Raw genomic sequence first — 19,566 nt, forward strand, 5'->3', positions numbered from 1 at the left:
CAAGTAGAAAAGATGTTTTAGTTCCTGGGCTTTTGAAGTGTGCTTATGTTGCACCCTATGGCAACGGGGCCCCTAAAGAGTGACCCTCAGAAGGTACCCTTTAGAGATAAATCTCCCTGAGAGTGTGTGTGTGTGTGTGTGTGTGTGTGTGTGTGTTGGGGGGGGGGGCTGTGACTAATCCTTCACTTTAAGGCCGCGACCTGGCCAGCTGTGAAATCCATTAGGGACTTGGGCCTTTTCCGTTTAGCATCCCCATAGGGGCTGACTGATCCCAGGTTTGATCTGGGAAAGGTCTTAGGCCGTTAAGTCCCTACCCCATTGTTCTAGCTGGGATCGACAGGCCTGGGGGGCTGAGGGGGAGAAGGGGTGGAGGGGCTGGGGTGTGCCTGACAGTGCACGTGCTTTGAAGGACACCAGAGTCCCACAGGGCTGGGCTTAAGGGCTGGGGCGGAGTTTGGGTCTTTGTCTCTCTTTGTGCTGAAATGACACGCTGCTGGTGGGTAGAAATGACTAGCTGGTTAATCTTAAAGGCTCTTTTGAGGAGGTAGGAAAAAGCAGCGGTGCTGCATTTCCCAAGGGGCTCTCCTCTGAGATGCTCAGTTTCACCAAGATGATCCTGTTAATTAATCCTTTCAATGCACCTGGAGGGAGGGAGAACGCTGGACTGGCCCCAGTGCTGCCACTGTGTCCTCATCTGCAAAATGAGAGGCTCACATAGAGCACCTCGGAGGTGACCCCGTCCCCCAGCTGAGACATGCAGTGGGAAATTGCTGTGCTTGAGAGGGTCCTTGCTGGGCTAGCGTGCATGGCAAACAGGTCTCAACGCTCCTGACTTTAGCTCAGTAGTAGTACATTATCCATTTGCCAGATCACCTTTTAAGGCCCCTGCCCTTAGGTCACTTATAGCCTAGGGCAGGGGGTCTCACACAGTGAGTGCTACAATAGGGGTACCCCTGGGGTGCTGTAAGAGTACATAGAAGGGGACCCCAGGTTTGGTTTCTGGGGATGTATGGGGGGTGGCTTCTGAGACCCAAGGGTTGGTATAAGTGACACAGGTTGGGGGGCCGTATGGCATGGGGTGGATGGGGAGGAAGTAATGGCCAGGCAGAGAGAACATTTGCCAAAGCCAGAGCCCAGGGGTGCTGGCACAGGTAGGGACACTGGTTCCAGGTCGGGGCACAGGCACAGAAAACCAGGGGGCAAATTCAAGGCTGCCAGAGTGATGGTACCTTCTAGACCCTTCTCCTCATAGCTCTAGCCTGTGATCTAGTAGCTTCTGATCCTTAGAACTAGGGGTGGAAGTCTTTGGGGCAGTAGAGGTGAGAGGGATGCTCTAGAACATTTTTCCTGTGAAAACAGCAATCAAATGAACATTCTGGAATGTGGTGTTGGTAAGCTCTGGTGCTCTGGGATGGGGTTGGAGTGTCCTTGACCTTCCCAAAGCCCACAGCCACCACCCCACCTCCACAGACTTGCTGCTCCAGGCTGGCCTACCTGTGAGCCACAACATCTGCTTAGGGAATAAAGTCCACCTGAGGCTATGTTTGCCTTACCTGGGAGCAGTTTCCTGCTTGCTGTGCTGCCCTGATCTAGATCTAGCTGTGCTGAAGGGAACTTAGGGAGACTCATCCGTGGCTCAGCCCTGGGGAATTTCCTGTGCCCCTGGAGCCAGGATGAGTCAGGGACCTGTACAAGGGGCTGGAGCTGGGGCAGGGGGGGTAATGTGGGTTCAGCCTTTGTATCATCTCCTCTGCCTTCTCCGTCAGTATCCAGAAGGTTTCAGGTTCATGGTGAAGCCCCTGGTGGCCCCAGAGATTTTGCAATCCTGGGGAGCATCTTACCCTCCGGCACGTCGACTGTTAAGAGCCAGATCCTTGACAGGTGGACACTTGGGAAGTGCTTTTTGACAACTGCCATTATTACTGTTTTGATGGTTTATGGAGCCGTTGCTCTGTGCTGGGCACCAGGCTCAGAGCTGTACATCCAGCAGGTCACTGCATCTTCGGGGGCACAGCCCCGGGGTAGGTGGCAAGGAGCTGAGGCTCTGGGAAGCTCGGTACTTTGCTGGAGCAGAGGCACTGGGCTTCGGATTCCATCACAAGGCACCCCGGACCGCTGCTCTGGCAGAGATGCCCTCTCTGCTTTTCTGGGGCCTCAGCTTTCTGAGCCCTTTATTGTTACTGGATGTGGTCCACCTTTCGTCCACCGTGGGAAAGACTGAGGTGGAGCTCTTGCAGTCAGGCAGGAATGTCGCTTGGGTATCCTTGCAGATGCTCATACAGTCTGAAGGCAGGGACCTCCTTGAGATTCAGAGCTGTTGCTTTTATAATTGTGGTAAAATACACATAACATAAAATTCTCATTTTTAAGTGTTCGGAGGTATTAAGTACATTCCCGTTGTTGTGCATCCATCGCCGCCATCCATCCGTAGAACTTTCATTACCTTGCAAAACTGAAACTCTGTATCCCTTAAACAGTAACTCCCCATTCCCTCCTCCCCCAGCCCCTGGCAGCCACCCTTTTGCTTTCTGTTTCTGCAAGGATTCCAGAGGTTTGCCCTTTGTCTGTCCCGCCCAGAACCTCCCCGGAGCGCCCCCACCAGGCAGCAATGCCAGAATGCCCGTCTCTGCCTCGCTCCACCAAGATGGCAGCCAGGAGCGGCCGGTGAGCCTGACCTCCACCACCTCCTCGTCGGGCTCCTCCCGTGACAGCCGCGGGACCATGGAGGAGCCCAGCGGCTCCGAGGCTTCGGCCGAGAACGGGGCGGGCTCCCCGCGCGGCCGGCGTCTCCCCAACAGCAACAACTCCAGCAGCTGGCGGAGCATGAGGGGGCCCCTGTCCCCTTTCAACAGCCGGGCGTCGGTGGCGCCTGCGCACAAGCTCAGCTACGTGGGTCGAGTAGTGCGGGAAATCGTGGAAACGGAGCGCACGTACGTGCAGGACCTGCGCAGCATCGTGGAGGTGAGTCTCACCCCTCGACCCCCGCGGGGCTTTGGAGCTAAGGTTGGGAGGGGACCCCCCGTCTCCTCTACGACTGGGGCTGGCCTCTGGCTTCGGGTGGCCCAGCTCTCGCGCATAAACCCACTTCCACCCAGGGAAGGAAAGTTGTCCCTGACACGTTTGTCTCCAGGAGCTGCTTCCCATGGAGTAGTGGAGAGGCCTCACGGCTCTGGCCCCGGGAAGCCGCTGGCTGCTCACGCTGCCTTATGACTTGGGGTCCGATCAGTAGCTTGGGCCAGCAGAACTTCTTGCAGATGCTTGGGGCGTAGGCACCCCTGATAGGGAGCTGCGACAACTGTGCTTAGCGGAGACTGAACCGCAGTGAAGAAACTGGCTCTGTACCCCACCCAGCCCACGCCCAGATTCCTGCCCTGTTGTTTCCTGCTTACGGGGTCTTGGGCACCTGTGTAAACCACCCCCATAGCCCCCAGCCTCAGGTTCCTCATCCATAAATTGAAGATGCAGGGCCTCGCAGGGCCATGTACGTGTGTTTCACACTGGGAGGCACACTGGAGGAGGTGACTGTGTGAGGGAGCTGTATTCATTTCCTAGGCCTGCCTAGCAGACAACCACAAACTGTGGTTTAAGGCGCATTAGTTTATCCTGTCCTAGTTTATGAGGCCAGAAGTCAAAAATCAAGATGCTGGCAGGGTTGGTTCCTTCCGGAAGCTCTGAGGGGGGGGAGCGCGTTCCAGGGCTCTCTCCTAGCTCCCGGAGGTTGCTGGCAACCCTTGGTGTTCCTTGGCCTGTAGATGTATCACCCCAATTTCCGCCTCCGTCTTCACATGGCCTTCTCTGTGTCTCTCTGTGTCCTCCTCTTAAAAGGACACCAGTCACTGAATTTAGGGCCCACCCTAAATCCAGTATGGTATCATCTCAAGGTCCTTAATCGTTACATCAGCAAAGACCCTATTTCCAAATAAGGTCACATTCTGAGGTTCCAAGTGGATATTAATTTTGAGGGGGAACTATCCAGCCCAGTACAGTAGGTGATGTCTGTGAAATTGTGTCATAGCTGTAACATGCAGTACAGAAATGAGATGTGGCTGGGGGAGGAGAGGGAAGACGGGAAGGGACAGGATCGTGCCTGGGGGGCTGGGCCCTGACGCCTCACTCCACGCAGGACTACCTCTTGAGGATCATTGACACGCCTGGGCTGCTGAACCCGGAGCAAGTCAGTGCCCTCTTTGGGAACATAGAAAGCATCTACGCACTGAACAGGTATGGAGCGGGCCTGACACGCACCATGTTCTGCCTGTGAGGCCCATCTCAGGGCCTAGGGAGGAGCCCCGGATGTCCCTGGTCTCGTGGGCTGTGACACGTGGGCCAGGGTCTGATCTCTGAGGGTGGGGAAGGGTGGTCCATCCCTGTACAGTGGTATAGTTAGCTCCCTGCAGGAGAGAGGGCCTGTGGGACCGTGTGCCCTGGGGCTGATGTGCTTCCTGTCAGGCAGGGGAGCTCATTTGAGGCCGTGTTCATGTTGGGTCCAGCCTGGGCCAGCGCCCCTCAGAGGACTGCTGAACCCTTGCACGTGATGCTCTCCCCCCTGTCCCTTCATGGCTCCTTTGTCCCTCTCATCTTGGGCCCCCAGTGCAGATGTCTTCGTTTCTTCTCCGCCTTCCCACTGATTCCGTGGGAAGTCGGGGCTCCCTGGAGGTGATCTGACCCATTAGGGGAACACACAAGCCAGGCAAGGCACGATGAGGGAGGCCGAGCGAGGCCTGGCGAGGGGCTGCTTCAGGGCAAACGGGCTCCACGAAGATCACACATGAGTGGCTCCCGGGGCCCCCAGACTCCCCAGAGAGAGGGCACTGGTCCGGAGAAGCAGAGCTTGTGGGGACAGCATTGATAGGACAGGAGGAACCTTACCCCAGGTGCCTTAAGATGGGCAGAGGGACTTCCTGCTGGGCAAGCTGGGAGGGCAGACAGAGGCGAGACTTAGGCCGGGGGAGGGGGCGGGGGGGAGTTGGGCAAAGAGGAGCACAGGAGGGGAAGGCAGGGGGAGCACTGGGGTTTCCTGTAGAGCCCGCATTTAAGAACAAGCAGTGCTGGGAGACTCTCCCGGTCTCTCCCCTTTCCTGAATCCTTCTGAACTGGGGGCCTTGGTTTCTTTGCGAGTTCTCCCTCTCTCCTTCCCCCTTTAATGTCTGCTTTTGTGTGTTTGACCCCTGCCTGCAGAGGAGCTGTGTCCCCTCCCGAGGTGGGTACTGGTGTCCCTTCTCCCTCTCCTGCTTGTGGAGCGCATGGCTCTTTTTTGTCCCCCACCTTTGCAGTGGTGCTGGATACTTTCTGTGTTGGCTGCCCCGGGCAGGGCTTGCTGACACCAGGGCTGGCGTGTGTGTGGGCACCAGGAGGGTGGGGAGGGGGGGTAGTGGTGACTGGAGGCTGCGAGCGGTCCGGGGTCTGACGACCATTCTCCCCTTACCCAGCCAGCTACTCAGAGACCTGGACAGCTGCAATAGTGACCCGGTGGCTGTGGCCAGCTGCTTTGTGGAAAGGGTAAGAGGGGCGGGGTCCTTGCCGCCATCCTGCCTTGCTGGGGGCCTCTCTCCACGGGAAGTGCTGAGTGCCCGGCCTCAGATAGGAGGGGCATTTGGGGTGGAGCCCGGGGCTGCTGGGTGGATGGCATGTCCGAGACAGATGGGTACAGAGATGGATCTGCAGATGCTCGGCGAGAGTGTGCTCTGGGGGCCAGGGGCATGTGTCTGGTACACCCAGGTTTATAGTCAAACGGGAGTCTCCCTGAAATTACTATTTTTGGTCTTTCTTTAGAGCCAGGAGTTTGATATCTACACCCAGTATTGCAACAACTACCCCAAGTGAGTAATTAGGGTGGAAAGGGGAAGCAGAGCCATTTGGCGAGTCCAGAGCACCCCACCTCCCCACGCAGGCCTTCCCCTGGTGACGGCCCCTTCCTCCACTCCCAGCTCAGTGGCCGCCCTGACCGAGTGCATGCAGGACAAGCAGCAGGCCAAGTTCTTTCGGGACCGGCAGGAGCTGCTGCAGCACTCACTGCCCTTGGGCTCCTACCTCCTAAAGCCAGTCCAGCGCATCCTCAAGTACCACCTGCTACTCCAGGTAACCCAAGGGTCCTCCCGAGTACACAGGGGCCTGAGGGAGGGGCAGGGCCCTTGAGTCTGGGCTGCCTGAGCCCCTGTCTCCCTCACAGGAAATCGCCAAACATTTTGATGAGGAAGAGGATGGCTTTGAGGTGGTAGAGGACGCCATTGACACAATGACTTGCGTGGCCTGGTACATCAATGACATGAAGAGGAGACATGAACACGCAGTCCGGCTCCAGGTGCTCTGGGGCTGGTAGCTGGAGGGACAGGCAGGGGTGGGGCGGGGTTTGGAAGAGGGAGTACGAGCTGAGGGGTGGTGTCGGTGAGGACGGGCTTCTCTGGGGGGAGCCCTTGGTGCAGCATGTCTCTGCAGAACCCAGGCGGTGGCTCCTGGGGCCCTGTGTGGTCCCCAGCAGGGTCTCGAGCACCCTGACCCTGGGGGTCGGGGATTCGCTGCTGCAGGAGATTCAGTCTCTGCTCATCAACTGGAAGGGGCCAGACCTGACCACCTATGGGGAGCTCGTCCTGGAGGGCACATTCCGCGTGCACCGTGTGCGCAGCGAGAAGACCTTTTTCCTCTTTGACAAAGCACTGCTCATCACCAAGAAGCGGGGAGATCACTTTGTCTACAAGGGTCACATCCCGGTAACGAGGCCACCGCCATCTCCTCTGCCCCCTTCCCACCTTCCCGATGGCCGGGCTCCACTCCATGTCCTCTTCACTGGACCCCGGGTTGGTGTGGACGCAGCTCCACCCTTAAAGATTACTCTCCCTGCCTCCCCAGATGGTCTTGAGGGGCTGGGGCCCCAGGTCAGCTCCCCGCCTCGTGCTTGACTGCCCTCTCCCTCTGCCCCAGTGCTCCTCCCTGATGCTGATTGAGAGCACCAGAGAATCCCCGTGCTTCACCGTCACACACTACAAGCACAGCAAGCAGCAGTACAACATCCAGGTGAGCGGCGGGCTGGGGCGCGGCTGGGGACGGAACCCGCCCCCTCGCTCGGCGGCGTGAGCCTCAGGGTCTCCCTTATGGAAGGTAGAGGTCGTTGTGGGCACCTCTCAGGCTCGTGCTGAGGAGTCAAGGTAACCTCACAGAGCCCCCAGCACAGGCCCTCTTTTGCCTCTGCCCTCCTCGGCGGAAGCCCAGCCCGCGCTGGATGGCTTCAGGCCTGTCGTGATAACCCGCGCTCCCTCTCCCTTGGGTCCTCCCAGGCCAAAACTGTGGAGGAGAAACGGAGCTGGACTCACCACATCAAGAGGCTCATCCTGGAGAACCACCATACCACCATCCCCCAGAAGGTGAGTTCCCAGGGCTCCTGATGGGGTACAGGGAGAGGGTCCCTCAGAACCAGCTCCAGGGTCCACTGGGGCCTCACCTTCTGGACGTTGGCCCCGCTGGACAGTGGGGATCAGTTCAGCGGATGCCACGGTCCTCGGTGCCGCAAGAGTGAGTCTGGGCCGAGGCAGAAACGGCACGTAGCAAGGTAGCAACGAGGTGGGTTTCCTTTCCCTTCCAGGCCAAAGAAGCCATCTTGGAAATGGATTCCTATTGTAAGTGTACCCTTTCTGCCTGCTTTGTCCCTAATGGTGCACATCTCTGGGTCAGACCTGGGGAAGCTTTGCCTGATACTTACATTCCAGAGAGCAGGGAGGATGGGGAGGCTCCTTCTGTCAAGACTGGGGGTCCACTGCAAGACTAGGGCTCAGTGCTGCTGGTGGCTGGGACTCTGTGCCTCGTGCTCCGAGATGGAAGAGGATGGAAGATGGAAGAGGAGGGAGCTCTGGAGTCTTGTGGCCCCTGGAGCTGGGCTGGGCGGCAGAGTTGTGGTCAGGAATGGGCAGAGTCCACGCCAAGGCTGATGGTATCCCAAAGGCCTGGTTGTCTCTCTTGGGTGCAGATCCCAATCGGTACCGCCACAGCCCAGAGCGCCTGAAGAAGGCCTCCCAGGATGAGGTGTCCAGCGATGTGCACCAGGGGCGCCGGCAGTCTGGTAAGGCAGGGGCTTTGTGGGCAGACAGGCTTCTTTTCAGGACCCTTGACCAGGCGGGGAACCTTCTGCAGCAGCATTTGGGGCTGGCTCTCACCCTCCGGAAATCCTGGGAAAGGGCAGGAGGGAGGGTAAATGGGCGTGTCTGTAGCATCCTGCCTTCCACGAGGCCCCTCTGGGCCCTTCCTGCCCACCCAGAGCTGCCCACCCAGGACAGCCCTCCTTTTCCAAGGCCCCCCTTCTTAGCTCCTCTGCGATCAAAACCTCCCACCTTTGCCACTTAGAATACTGGGAGTCAGCCAGAGTAACGCTCAGACGTCATGGATGGTCCCCAGCCCAGTTCTGGAACAGAGCAGAGGCAGGACGTGGGGAAAATGAGTTAGATTTTAAGTGGCACCAAATCCAGACAGGAAATATTTACTTTGAGTCTCAGGGAAAAGTTCTGCTTTCCTGGGTTTTCTTTCATGACTGGGCTTGCTGCTACGTACTTGGAGGTATTGGAATGAATCGTCTATTGAAAAGGGAAAACCTTGCTTTTATTCTCTGCTCTTGTAGTGATGAATGTGTGTGTTTTCTGCCTCGGTTTTTACCCTCGCCTTCAGTCGAGGCCCAGGGATGGATTTGGCTTCTGCCAGGCACTTGTCAAACTTACACATGAGGTGGGAGTTGGGGTGAGAACCATCTCAGAGACCCCTAGAGAGAAAGATTGAGGAGTGATGGGAGATATGTCCTGACTGGGATCCCCACAGTGAGTTGGGTTTGATTGGCATGACTCACGGGTCCTCTGAACAGCTGTGTGGATTGATGTATGGGCTTTGGTCTTCTGGAGGGTGGAGCCGAGCAGTCTTTGGAAAGCTTTTGTGTTTTCGTTTTGTTTGGTATTGCTCCTGATGGATCTCGAACCCTAGGCAAACTTGCCATGGTTGCAAAAGTTCTACGGTGCCATGTGTTAAAAGCCCCAAATTGGCTTACAGGGTCTTAGTTCCCCGACCAGGGATCAAACCCAGTCCCTTGGCAGTGAAAGCACGGAGTCCTAACCACTGGACCACCAGGGAATTCCCCTCCTTTCCTTTCTTCTCCTATAATTCTCCTGTCCGACATTCCCCCTTAACTTGCCATAGCTTTGAACTGGAACCTTCTGACACGTGGAGGTAGTCAGTAAGTGACTGTGGTGATGGTGGTAATAGTAATACTACCTGTCATAACATCAGCTTCCAAACTGCAGCAAGCAAGGCACTCAGGAAAGGAGCCGTTTCAGAGCTGAAGTTTCGACAAGGCTGAGATTTTAGCCTGTAAACACTAAGAGTTGGGTTTTGTTTGTTTTCGTGTTTTAGTTTTAATCGTTATGAAACAGACATCTTTCTAAAACATGCTTCATACGCTTGAGCCTTTTAAAATAGAGGAGGCCGACGCAGTTGAACTTTTCCCTTTCTGGAGTCGGTGTAGCAGCATCTTTGTGGCGTGTGAACCAGCTCCATTCTCCGGGGCTGCGTGGGGAGGCGGGGCTGTGGGTTGCCATAGAGACAGCTGGCATTGAAGTGTTGTGTCCATCTTTACACTGAAGAGTGCTCCTTATCAGTCTTGGCATGCTTTTCTGTAGTAGCCCTTCCTTCTTCCCTCTTCTGTTAGAAATTAATCGATTTAATGTGTGAGAAGCATGTGTAAAAGCAGGCCAGTGAGTCGATGAGAGGGAGGATTCAGGCCAGTGGAAGTGCTTTAGGGCCTGCTCTCAGCCATCTACTCTGACTGCCTCTGGGCCTTTTCTGCTTCCTACTTCCAGAGAGCTGGGATGGACAGATAAGTACACTATATGGATAAGTAAGGTGCTGTTGTCATCATTTGTCAATTATTAAATATTCTTTTATTTTTTTTTAATTTTTTTTTTTTTAAATTCTATTCTTGTCTGCTTACATTCTTTTTTATTTATGTATGTATGTATGTATGTATGGCTGTGTTGGGTCTTCGTTTCTGTGCGAGGGCTTTCTCTAGTTGTGGCAAGTGGGGGCCACTCTTCATCGCGGTGCGGGGGCCACTCTTCATCACGGTGCGCGGGCCTCTCACTATCGCGGTCTCTCTTGTTGCGGAGCACAGGCTCCAGATGCGCAGGCTCAGTAATTGTGGCTCACGGGCCCAGTTGCTCCGCGGCATGTGGGATCTTCCCAGGCCAGGGCTCGAACCCGCGTCCCCTGCATTGGCAGGCAGATTCTCAACCACTGCGCCACCAGGGAAGCCCCTCTTTTATTTATTATTTTATTTTTGGCTGCGTTGGGTCTTCGTTGCTGCACGCGGGCTTTCTCTAGTTGTGGCGAGTGGGGGCTACTCTTCGTTGTGGTGCGCGGGCTTTTCATGGCTTCTCATTGCAGAGCACGGGCTCTAGGCACGCGGGCTCAGTAGCTATGGCGCACGGGCTTAGTTGCTCCGCGACATGTGGGATCTTCCCGGACCAGGGCTCGAACCCATGTCCCCTGCATTGGCAGGCGGATTCTTAACCACTGTGCCACCAGGGAAGTCCGCTTATTAAATATTCTTGATTACAAGTTTTAAAATGAAAGAGAAGAGCATTTTGTATTTCTCACTTTAAAAACAATTGGATATCTACTTACCTCGATGCAGATGGAGTGTAGGTATGTGTGTGCCCATGCACATTTAGAAAAAAGGTTCTTCAGTTTGCTCTCCTGTCCAGGAACAGCTGAGAGACCTCAGTAGACTCTCCTTCTGGCTCCAAGTGTATAGTGGGCCTCCCACTGAATGCCAGTTGGTCAAGGGCAATATGGGCTAAGGGCAAGGTTCTGTAGAGAGGTTCCTTGAGACATGCCTCCCTATCTCAGGTCTGTCCCCAAAAAGGCGGGGTGCGAGGGGCTGACACCACCAGCCTAATGAACGTGTTTTGTATCCTGTCCCCAGAGCCTGGTCAGCTCCTGTACAACTGGGCGACCCTCCCCCGCAGGCAGCGAGGCTTCACGGTGCCAGGCCTTAAGGGCCACAGAAAGTCGGGTGCGACCTCTGCTTTCCAGCTGGGGTGCTGTGAAGGGGCTTGGCGCTGGGTGTAGCTAAGGCGCTCATGTGCTCCGTGCAGGGAAGGAAGGTGGGGCTTGCGGTGGAGCCAGGGCCCTCAAGAGAGGCTGCTCATTCTGAAGGGGGCAGCATGGGGCTGTGGCCCTGGAGCTGAGGGCCCCGGGCTGTGTGCTAATGCAAGGATGGGGGGGCAGGGCTGCTTCTTGGCTGTGGGTCACAGCAGAGTCCCCAGGTGGGTGGGGGCAGTGGCCCGGGCCCTGTCTCCCTGTGGGCTGGTCGCGAGGGCAGCCTCCTTCAGGCCCTCGGGCCGTGGGGGCCCCCGCTGGAGTGGACTTTGAGCTGGTGATGGGCGTGTGGCGCTGTGAGCGTGGGACCAGGGCCAGGCAGGGCTGCTTCAGGTCTGCTCTGACTCTGCCCGTTCGCTTTCCTCATCAGAGCCATCCAGACATCTGCTCAGGCAACTCAGCGAGAAAGGTGAGCGAGTGAGGGGTGGACAGGCATCCCCTTTAAGGTGCGCTCTAGGGCGGGGGTGAGAGGGTGAAGCAGGCGACCAGCAGGGTGTGGGCCTCGCGGACAGTTCAGAGGGGATTCTGCCTTGTTCTTCTCTGGAAGTGGGCCTCACCCCTTGCTGTCTGGGCTCCCCCTGCACACCTTGCACCCTGTCTCTCTGCCCTTGGGTGACAGCAGGAGCGAGTGACCGTGCCATTCTGCACCCCGGGCTCCCGGTCTGTCAGTCATTCCTTTGAAAGCCCGGGAGACCTGGTGAAGGTTCTGGGAGCAGGAGCCCCTGACGCAGTCTTCCCCGGGGGCTCTGGGCCTCAGGCCTCTGTGAGGGGGCTCTTCCTCCGGGTTACTGATCTCCGCTCCCCCTCCCCCTCACCGCTGTGCCGGGACCCGGTGGTGGCGGAGCAGCCAGAGCAGCAGGGATGAAGGTAAGGCCAGGGGCACACGGGACTGTCTGGGCAGGTTGGGGGGCAGCCCAGGTCAGCCCCCATCATCTTCATTCGCTCAAACACCTGTCAAGCACCTACTGTGCACCAGGCTCTGTCATGAGGGTCACGGAGATGAATAAGCCGTGGCCCTTGCCCAGGGGACCCTTCTGTACCCTTTCCCTGGAGTGGCACCCTGGTGGTGGCCGACCCAGCCGGGATCCTCTCATTTTGCCCTCTCCCTGGGGCAGGCAGGCCTCTCTGGATCCTGAGTTCCTGACCAGACCCCAGTCCCAGCTTCCCACCTCGAGAACCCCCTGCTTCGCGTGGGAGCCTAGTGGAGACCAGGGGTTGGGTGTCTAGATGTGGCTTTCTCTGGGAAGCCTCCCCAGCCCCAGCTGCTGCAGGAGGAGGGGGGTTGCCCAGAGGCCTGTCACGAGGGGGCCTTGTGCTCTGAACAGCATGCGGGCAGTGTCGGCACGCTCCTGGACTTTGGACAGCCCCCCTGTGCTCGGGGCCTGCGGTCGGAGGCTGAAGGGGCTGCCCGGGAGGAGGTGGAGGAGGAGGAGGAGGAGGAGGAGGAAGAGCAGGCCTTTCAGGTCGCTCTGGAGGACCCGGCAGGGCATGAAGGCAGCGAGAAGGGGGCCAGGCCAGAGCCCCCAGGCGAGGAGGAGGAGGAGGAGGAGGAGGAGGAGGAGAGCCTGGCAGTGGCGGAGCAGGTAGCCGACTTTGCCAGCTCCCTGCTGGCCGCCCTCCACTGCTGGCACTATCGGGCCAACGCTTTACTTTTCTCCCGGGGCGCTATGGTGAGGTGTCTCTTTGATCTCCCCCTCCTCCTTGCATGCTCCCTGGCACGTGCATGCCCATCCGAGGGTCCCCTCCCCTGCCCTTCTCATCCCTCCGTCCTTGTTCCTTCCTGCCTGCCGTCAGCACTTCTTAACACCTTGCTCACTGTCACGCCCTGCTGAGCCCCTGGCATTCGTTGTTCCAGCACTGGGTGCGAACCAGCATGCTACTCAATGGGCATGACTAATGGGGCGGGGTGGGGGGCGGGGTGGGGGGCGGGGGAGAGGCCCGCACACAGGGAGCCACATGCCTGGCAGGGATTTCTGAGTCCCCAGACCTGGCAGTTCAGGCTGACTCTGGAATGGCTCAGGTCCAACGCTGGATCTCAACGCAGCCCACCCCCTTTGGGGCTCAGGAGGTGCTGCCAGGGTTGGGATGCAGAAGGGACCAGCTCCCCGTGTCCTGGGAGCTGACGACTACCCTCTGCTTGCTGCAGGGGAAGGGGCGCAGGGAGCCCGAAGACCCCAAGAGCTGCAGAAGGCCCAGCAGCCAATCTCCAACCACCGCTGAGAAGTGCCTGAGCTTTGAGTCTGTGTCTTCCCTGCCGGAGGTGAGTGGCCAGCAGGCGGAAGGAAGAGGCGCCTGAGCCCAGATCTCCAGCTCTGCAGATGGGGCTTTCAGGCATGGGCTGTCCCGTTGGGCCCATGGGGACAGGGAATCCCACTCCCTAGGACTCTCGTGCCCTCAGGAAGCCTGTCTGGCCTGTGGGCATGCGGCTTGGTGACCAACAGCCGCTTACTCTGAATTAGAAAAGGTGCCCCTTCCTTTGGGCAGATGCAGTCTCTGGCCAAGGGGCACAATTATTGGAAGTGACCAGATTATAGGTCCCCTTGGCCAGGCCTCCTTGCACAGAGCATAAAGCTCTGCTCTGCTAGTGTGCCAGACATTTAAATCATGCCTGTCCCACCTGGCAAAGGAGTAAGGTGTTTATCTACTGGATACCTCCTATGTGCCTGATGTTTTATTTCTTCCTTCTGTTTCCTGACCCAGCTCTACCAGGGAGAACGAGACTCAGGTTAGGTTGACGTGCCTGACATTGCGCAGCTTCTAAGGGACAGAGCTCAGATTAGACTTGGGTCTGTGACCCAGAAGCCTGCACTCTTTTTCCTGCCACCCCACACTATCTGGGGGTTATGTGGAATGGAGTCCTTTGCTTTTGCAGAGTTACAAGGAAAAGTTCATGAGGCTTAGACCCCGGGGTGGGCCTCACAGCCAGGACATTGAGAAGCCTGGGTGACATTGGAAAAGAGTTCAGAATGGTGATGTCCGGTGATAATAGAATGTGAGCTTCATGTGTAATTTTATTTATTTATAAAATTTTTATTTATTTATTTAAAAATTTATTTATTTATTTTTTTTGGCTGCGTTGGGTCTTCGTTGCTGCGCGCGGGCTTTCTCTAGTTGTGGCAAGCAGGGGCTACTCTTCCTTGCGGTGTGCAGGCTTCTCATAGCAGTGGCTTCTCTTATTGCGGAGCACGGGCTCTAGGTGCACGGGCTTCAGTAGTTGTGGCTCCCGGGCTCTAGAGCGCAGGCTCAGTAGCTGTGGCGCACGGGCTTAGTTGCTCTGCAGCATGTGGGATCTTCCTGCACCAGGGCTGGAACCCGTGTTCCCTGCATTGGCAGGCAGATTCCTAATCACTGCGCCACCAGGGAAGTCCCCTCATGTGTAATTTTAAATATTCTAATAGTCACACTAAAGAATTATTTAACCCAGTTTTTCCAAACTACTATCATGTCAACACGTAGTGTTTTAAAAAGCTACTAATGAGGTATTTTGTACTTTTTTGGTATGCGGTTTTTGCAACGTGGACTGGCTACATTTCAGATGCCCAGGAGCCACGTGTGGCTGGCAGCCACTGTGTTGGACATTACAGGCCTAGCTCCTGGGTCCCTCTGTGCAGCTTCTAGACTAGAACGATTGGAATCAGGTCTGAGTCCTCGGGCTGTAGAGTGTTATCTTGTGTTCTCCCTAAAGATTCCTCTGGAGAGCTGCCTGTACTGGCTGGTTTTATGATTCAAATGACCTTCAAGGTGGTCAAGAGAGAGTTGCCAACTTTGCCTCCTTCCTTGCCATCCGCTGCGCACATGCAGAGTCCTGCACAGGGGCGGAGGCTGGCTGGCAGGAGCCAGATCCCCATCTTTACCCTCTGACAGGATTCCAGCATGTGGTCCTAGTGCCCTCTGGATCCTGATCCACACGGAAGACCCTGACCCCTCAGGGAAGTTGTTTAGGTCCGGGTTTCAATCCAGAACAACCTCCATGTGGGGAGCTTCTGGGGCTTGAGGGAGCCGCCTCCCATCAGGCAAGGGGAGTCCTGGTGCCGTGGCTCTGACCCCATGCCGCATGTTCCCACCTTGTCCCTGTACTTTCCAGGCAGGCTGCCCCTGAGAGGTGCCACCACTTTACCCCATCTGCGTTCCTAGAATCTTTCTTGGGTTTGAGAATGTGGACCCAGCACCCCAGCTGCAGGGTGACTAAGGGACATCCTCTCCCTAAGGACCTGCTGCCCACTCCTGAGTCATGCTCATTCTGATTGCCTGCAGTCCGAAACCGCAGCCCCTCTCACTAGGCTCTGAGCAGGCTGTGCTGTCCCCACATCCCCCCGGGTCACGTGAGGGAGGCTTTTGGCTCATATGAGCTCTTTGTGCCCTCCCAGGTTGAGCCAGACCCTGAGTCTGGGACAGAGCAGGAGGTGTTGGCTGCCATGGAAGGTCCCAGGACCGAGGAGATGCCCTCAGACACAGAGGCTCCAGAAGTCCTAGAAATGCAGCTTGACACCCACCAGCTGCTGCTGGGACTGGACCCCCCGGGTGACATGGTGGACTTCATGGTGGCCGAGAGTACCGAGGACCCTAAGGTCCTGAGCAGTGAGGACGAGGAGGAGGAGATGGGGGCCGCCCACGAGCCCGAGAGCCTCCTGCCTCCCTCTGTGCTGGACCAGGCCAGCGTCATTGCCGAGCGGTTCGTCAGCAGCTTCTCTCGGCGGAGCAGCCTGGCACTGGAGGACGGCAAGTCCAGCGGCTTCGGGACCCCGAGGCTGACCAGCCGGAGCAGCAGTGTGATCAGCCTAGAGGACAGTGAGAAGGGCCTGGCCCCCCGTGGGAGCACCACAGACTCCCTGGGCTCTCAGCTCCCTCCAGAAGCGGACATCAGTATGGGGGTGGCCGCAGAGAGTGACCCTTCTGTCAACGGGACAGAGCCCCAGAGCCCAGGCTGCCCAGCGGAGCCAGACAGGCCTTCCTGCACGAAGGAATCGAAGCTTTCTTCCCGAGACCGGCTGTTGTTGGACAAAATCAAGAGCTACTATGAAAGTGCAGAGCACCACGATGCAGGCTTTAGCGTCCGGCGCCGGGAGAGCCTCTCCTTCATCCCCAAAGGACTGGTGAGAAACTCAGTCTCCAGAATCAACAGCCTTCCCAGGCCAGACCCGGAGCCACTGGCTCCGCTGGGGCATAAGAGACAGGTGGGCTCGCGGGCAGCCTCATGGGCCCTCTTTGACTACCCAGGACCAGGCCAGGCTCGTGCTGGGGACCCAGCTCCCATCACAGATGCTGAGTTCCGCCCGTCTTCGGAAATTGTGAAGATCTGGGAGGAAATGGCGTCTCCTGAGGGGAGCCCTCGGAAAGGAGCAGGCCAAGGCCAGGCCAATAGCTTTGACCTGCACGAGCCCCTCTTCATCCTGGAGGAGCGTGAGCTGGGGGCCATCACTGAGGAGTCGGCCGCTGCCTCGCCGGAGAGTGCCTCCCCCACTGAGCCACCCAGCCCGGCCCACCTGGCCCAGGAGCTGAAGGAGCTGGTGAAGGAGCTGAGCAGCGGCGCCCAGGGGGAGCTGGTGAGCCCGCTACACCCCCGCATCCTGCAGCTCTCCCACGTGATGGACAGCCACGTGAGCGAGCGAGTCAAGAGCAAGGTCTACCAGCTGGCTCGCCAGTACAGCCTCCGGATCAAGGGCAAGTCGGTGACAGCCAGGCCACCGCAGCCGTGGGAAAAGGTGGCTGCCACCACCCCCCACCTGCAGCAGGAGGCTGGAGCACCATCTGGTGGCAGAGGTATGAAGGGGGTGGGGCGGAGGGCCCTGCCTGCAAGCCAGGGATGGAAGCACCTTTTAGGAGCCAGTTGGATTCTGGGAAAGTGACCCCCTAAAGGACTTCTACCAAAAAGAGGGCTGGGGCGAGTCCTGGAGCTGGTCTAACGCTCAAGGCCAAGCTCCTCCTGTGGAGCAGAGGGCCTGGGGCCACGGGCCTCTGTTTTCCAGGAGAGCAGAAGCTCTCGTCTCTTCCTTTGACCCCTGACCCCACCCCACCCCCTTTTCTTCATTCTTCCTGTTTCCCTTTGGTAAGGGCGCCGTGGATGGTCAGTGAGGTTTCTCTCCCATCACACGCAAAACCCCAGCAACCAGCCTCGCCTGGAAGGGGAGTTGAGGTCAGCCCAGAGCCCTCATGTCCTCTTGCTCCCTCCTGCACAGGGATTCAGGCGGCTCGCTGTCTCCTCACAGGTAAGAGGAAACCAGTGCTGTCTCTCTTCAACCACGAGCAGCCCATGGCCCAGGAACACAGCCCGCCCAAGCCCGGCTCTGCCAGGGAGTTATCGCCACGGCGTTTCTCCTTCAGCCCCTCGGCCACCAGCCCGAGGACCACCTCGCCTGGGGCCTGGCACATCCCCCGAAGCCCCCTCAGCCCCTTGGACACCGAGACTTTCAACTGGCCTGATGTCCGAGAGCTCTGCTCCAAATATGCCTCCCAGGACGAGGCGCTCCAGGCCAAGGGCAGCCGGCCGCGCAACCTGCCCGTCAACCGGAGCCACTCGCTGCCGGAGAACATGATGCAGCCGCAACCGCCCCTGTCGGGGAAGGTGGGCCGCTGCTGCAGCCTGAACTCCAGGAGGGCCCCGGCAGGCCCAGGGGTCGCCCAGCCTCAGCCTCTGGCGGGGCCACCCCCAAGCGCGCCAGACGGAGGGGAGGCCCTGTACGTCACCGCAGACCTCACGCTGGAGGACAACCGGCGGATGGTTGTCATGGAGAGGGGACCTCTGTCCGGCCCCAACGCGGGACTGGAGGCAGCCAGCGGGCGGGGACCGAGCTCACCAGCAGCCCAGGCGGGGCAGGGCCCGGAGTTCCAGGAGTGTGCAGAGTATCGGCCTAAAGAAGAGGGTCCCAGGAACCCGGCAGACCCAAGCCAGCAGGGCAGAGTGAGGAGCCTGCGGGAGAAATTCCAGGCCTTGAACTCCACAGGTTGACACTGAGTCCTGGGGGAGGGAGCCGCTGTGCCGAGGGACGGGGAGGAACGGTGGCATCCTCGCTCACAGCCTGGGCTCACCCTGCTCACCCGAGCCCCGCCCGGGGCCCTCAGAAAGGCCGCCCCTGGGAGAGCGCCCTGGGGCACCGGGCAAGGGCCTTCACCTGCCATGGGCGTGCCAGTGACTTGCGAGCCCCTTTGCCCTCCGAGGCCGGTGTGGCCGCTTCCCTTGTATATATAGTTCTTCTCTAGTAAGAGGCCAAATAGTTAAGTTCATCTCTTCCCAGGGAGAGCGAGCCCTGCTCAGGCCTCCAGTGTCGCCTGGCCGCTGCCAGACTGAGGGCCCACCCAGGGGACACACAGGAGGGTGGCCTGGGGAGGCTTTGCTCTTTAACTGTGCCTTTTCTTAGGATCCGGGCAGGAACGAGGCCCATAATTTATTGCTTTCTACCCTGTGGTATGTTGGTGTGCTCGCGCGTGTGTGTGTGAGTGTGCTGTTGTTGATTTCCCTCCTGGGAGGAATGTCGTGGACTCCGTTCAGGTACTTTTGTGGGTTGTCTTGCTGGCCCCGTGGTTGTCACTAATGTACACACGTTTCGTTATTTGCCAATGGTGTAATAACCACTGCTGACCAACCAACCTGTGAGTGGTCTCCTTACTGGCGTCTGGCCGGGCTGGGGAGAGGTGATCGTGCCCATGCCTGTCTCAGGGGAAGCGGGACGTGGGCTTGTTGCTTCCACAGGCGCTCATTTGCAGCCATGCTCACGAAGCACAAGGCCCCAGGTGCTGGCTGGGGAGGCTGGGGCAGCAGGATGTGTGGGAGGGGACTTGTTCTGCTACTTCTGTTCCCACGGGCTTCTGTCTACCCACAGCCTGGCGTCCTGTCTGGGGTAAGGTCAGGGGGCACCATGCCAGCCTTTAGCTCTTTTCCCCAGGTGCCAAAGTTGGACTGAAAGGGGTGGAACATTTTTCTAACAGGCAGATATTTCCACGTCTGGTGCCTTTTATTCTCTCCCTCGCTAGCTCCCAGGAGACATCCTAGGGGGCAAGGATTCTTAACTTGGAGCCTAGAAATATCTTAAGTGGCTGGCAGTGTTGGGTGAGGGGTGCATTTTTTCTGGGATAGAGCCTCATTCTTCATTCTTATTCTCAAAAGTGTCTTTGATTCAAAAGGCGTAGGTCTGCCCCCTACTTCTGACTGGGTTTTTTGCCTTTTTTTTCCTTGGTGGACCAACCTTGTTTCACCCTGTTTCTTCTGGATGGGGCCTGGGAGGAGTGGGGCTGCAGGGCCAGGTGGTAGAGCTGTCTTGCAGGTCTTCTGACCTAGGAGGATGGGCTCAGCCTGAAGATGGGTCTGCTGAGTCTAATGAGGTCAAGGGAATATCAGAGGCAAGTAGAGGCCTTTCCTGAGCAGGAGCAGAGCAGGGCTGGCCCATGTTCTGCCAGCTGGTCAGAATGGTCTGTGGGCACTTGCACAGTCGCTGAGAGAGCTGG

General features: G+C 57.9%; 1 protein-coding gene across 11 annotated transcripts in view; it reads left to right on the top strand.

Annotated features, from left to right (window-relative positions):
- PLEKHG3 (pleckstrin homology and RhoGEF domain containing G3) overlaps window positions 1-18,711 on the top strand; it is a 43,963-nt gene extending 25,252 nt beyond the window's left edge. For 4 of the 11 annotated variants that reach the window (XM_059914432.1, XM_059914435.1, XM_059914436.1 and 1 more), the window contains exons 2-19: window positions 2,578-2,961; window positions 4,124-4,221; window positions 5,430-5,499; window positions 5,773-5,819; window positions 5,928-6,078; window positions 6,170-6,301; window positions 6,525-6,707; window positions 6,847-7,011; window positions 7,272-7,358; window positions 7,577-7,610; window positions 7,958-8,050; window positions 10,952-11,041; window positions 11,498-11,536; window positions 11,975-11,994; window positions 12,453-12,710; window positions 13,274-13,387; window positions 15,495-16,887; window positions 17,334-18,711. In XM_059914432.1, the coding sequence (XP_059770415.1) occupies window positions 2,578-2,961; window positions 4,124-4,221; window positions 5,430-5,499; window positions 5,773-5,819; window positions 5,928-6,078; window positions 6,170-6,301; window positions 6,525-6,707; window positions 6,847-7,011; window positions 7,272-7,358; window positions 7,577-7,610; window positions 7,958-8,050; window positions 10,952-11,041; window positions 11,498-11,536; window positions 11,975-11,994; window positions 12,453-12,710; window positions 13,274-13,387; window positions 15,495-16,887; window positions 17,334-18,073 (4,098 nt within the window). In that variant the 3' untranslated portion in view covers window positions 18,074-18,711. Of the gene's footprint in view, window positions 1-2,577; window positions 2,962-4,123; window positions 4,222-5,429; window positions 5,500-5,772; window positions 5,820-5,927; window positions 6,079-6,169; window positions 6,302-6,524; window positions 6,708-6,846; window positions 7,012-7,271; window positions 7,359-7,576; window positions 7,611-7,957; window positions 8,051-10,951; window positions 11,042-11,497; window positions 11,537-11,974; window positions 11,995-12,452; window positions 12,798-13,273; window positions 13,388-15,494; window positions 16,888-17,333 lie in introns of all 11 variants that reach the window. The other 7 variants (XM_059914429.1, XM_059914440.1, XM_059914431.1 and 4 more) reach the window with 5 other exon arrangements.
- The last annotated feature ends 855 nt before the right edge of the window (window positions 18,712-19,566 follow it).

Source organism: Balaenoptera ricei, chromosome 2 (genome assembly GCF_028023285.1).
Source record: "Balaenoptera ricei isolate mBalRic1 chromosome 2, mBalRic1.hap2, whole genome shotgun sequence".
Taxonomy (NCBI): Eukaryota; Metazoa; Chordata; class Mammalia; order Artiodactyla; family Balaenopteridae; genus Balaenoptera; species Balaenoptera ricei.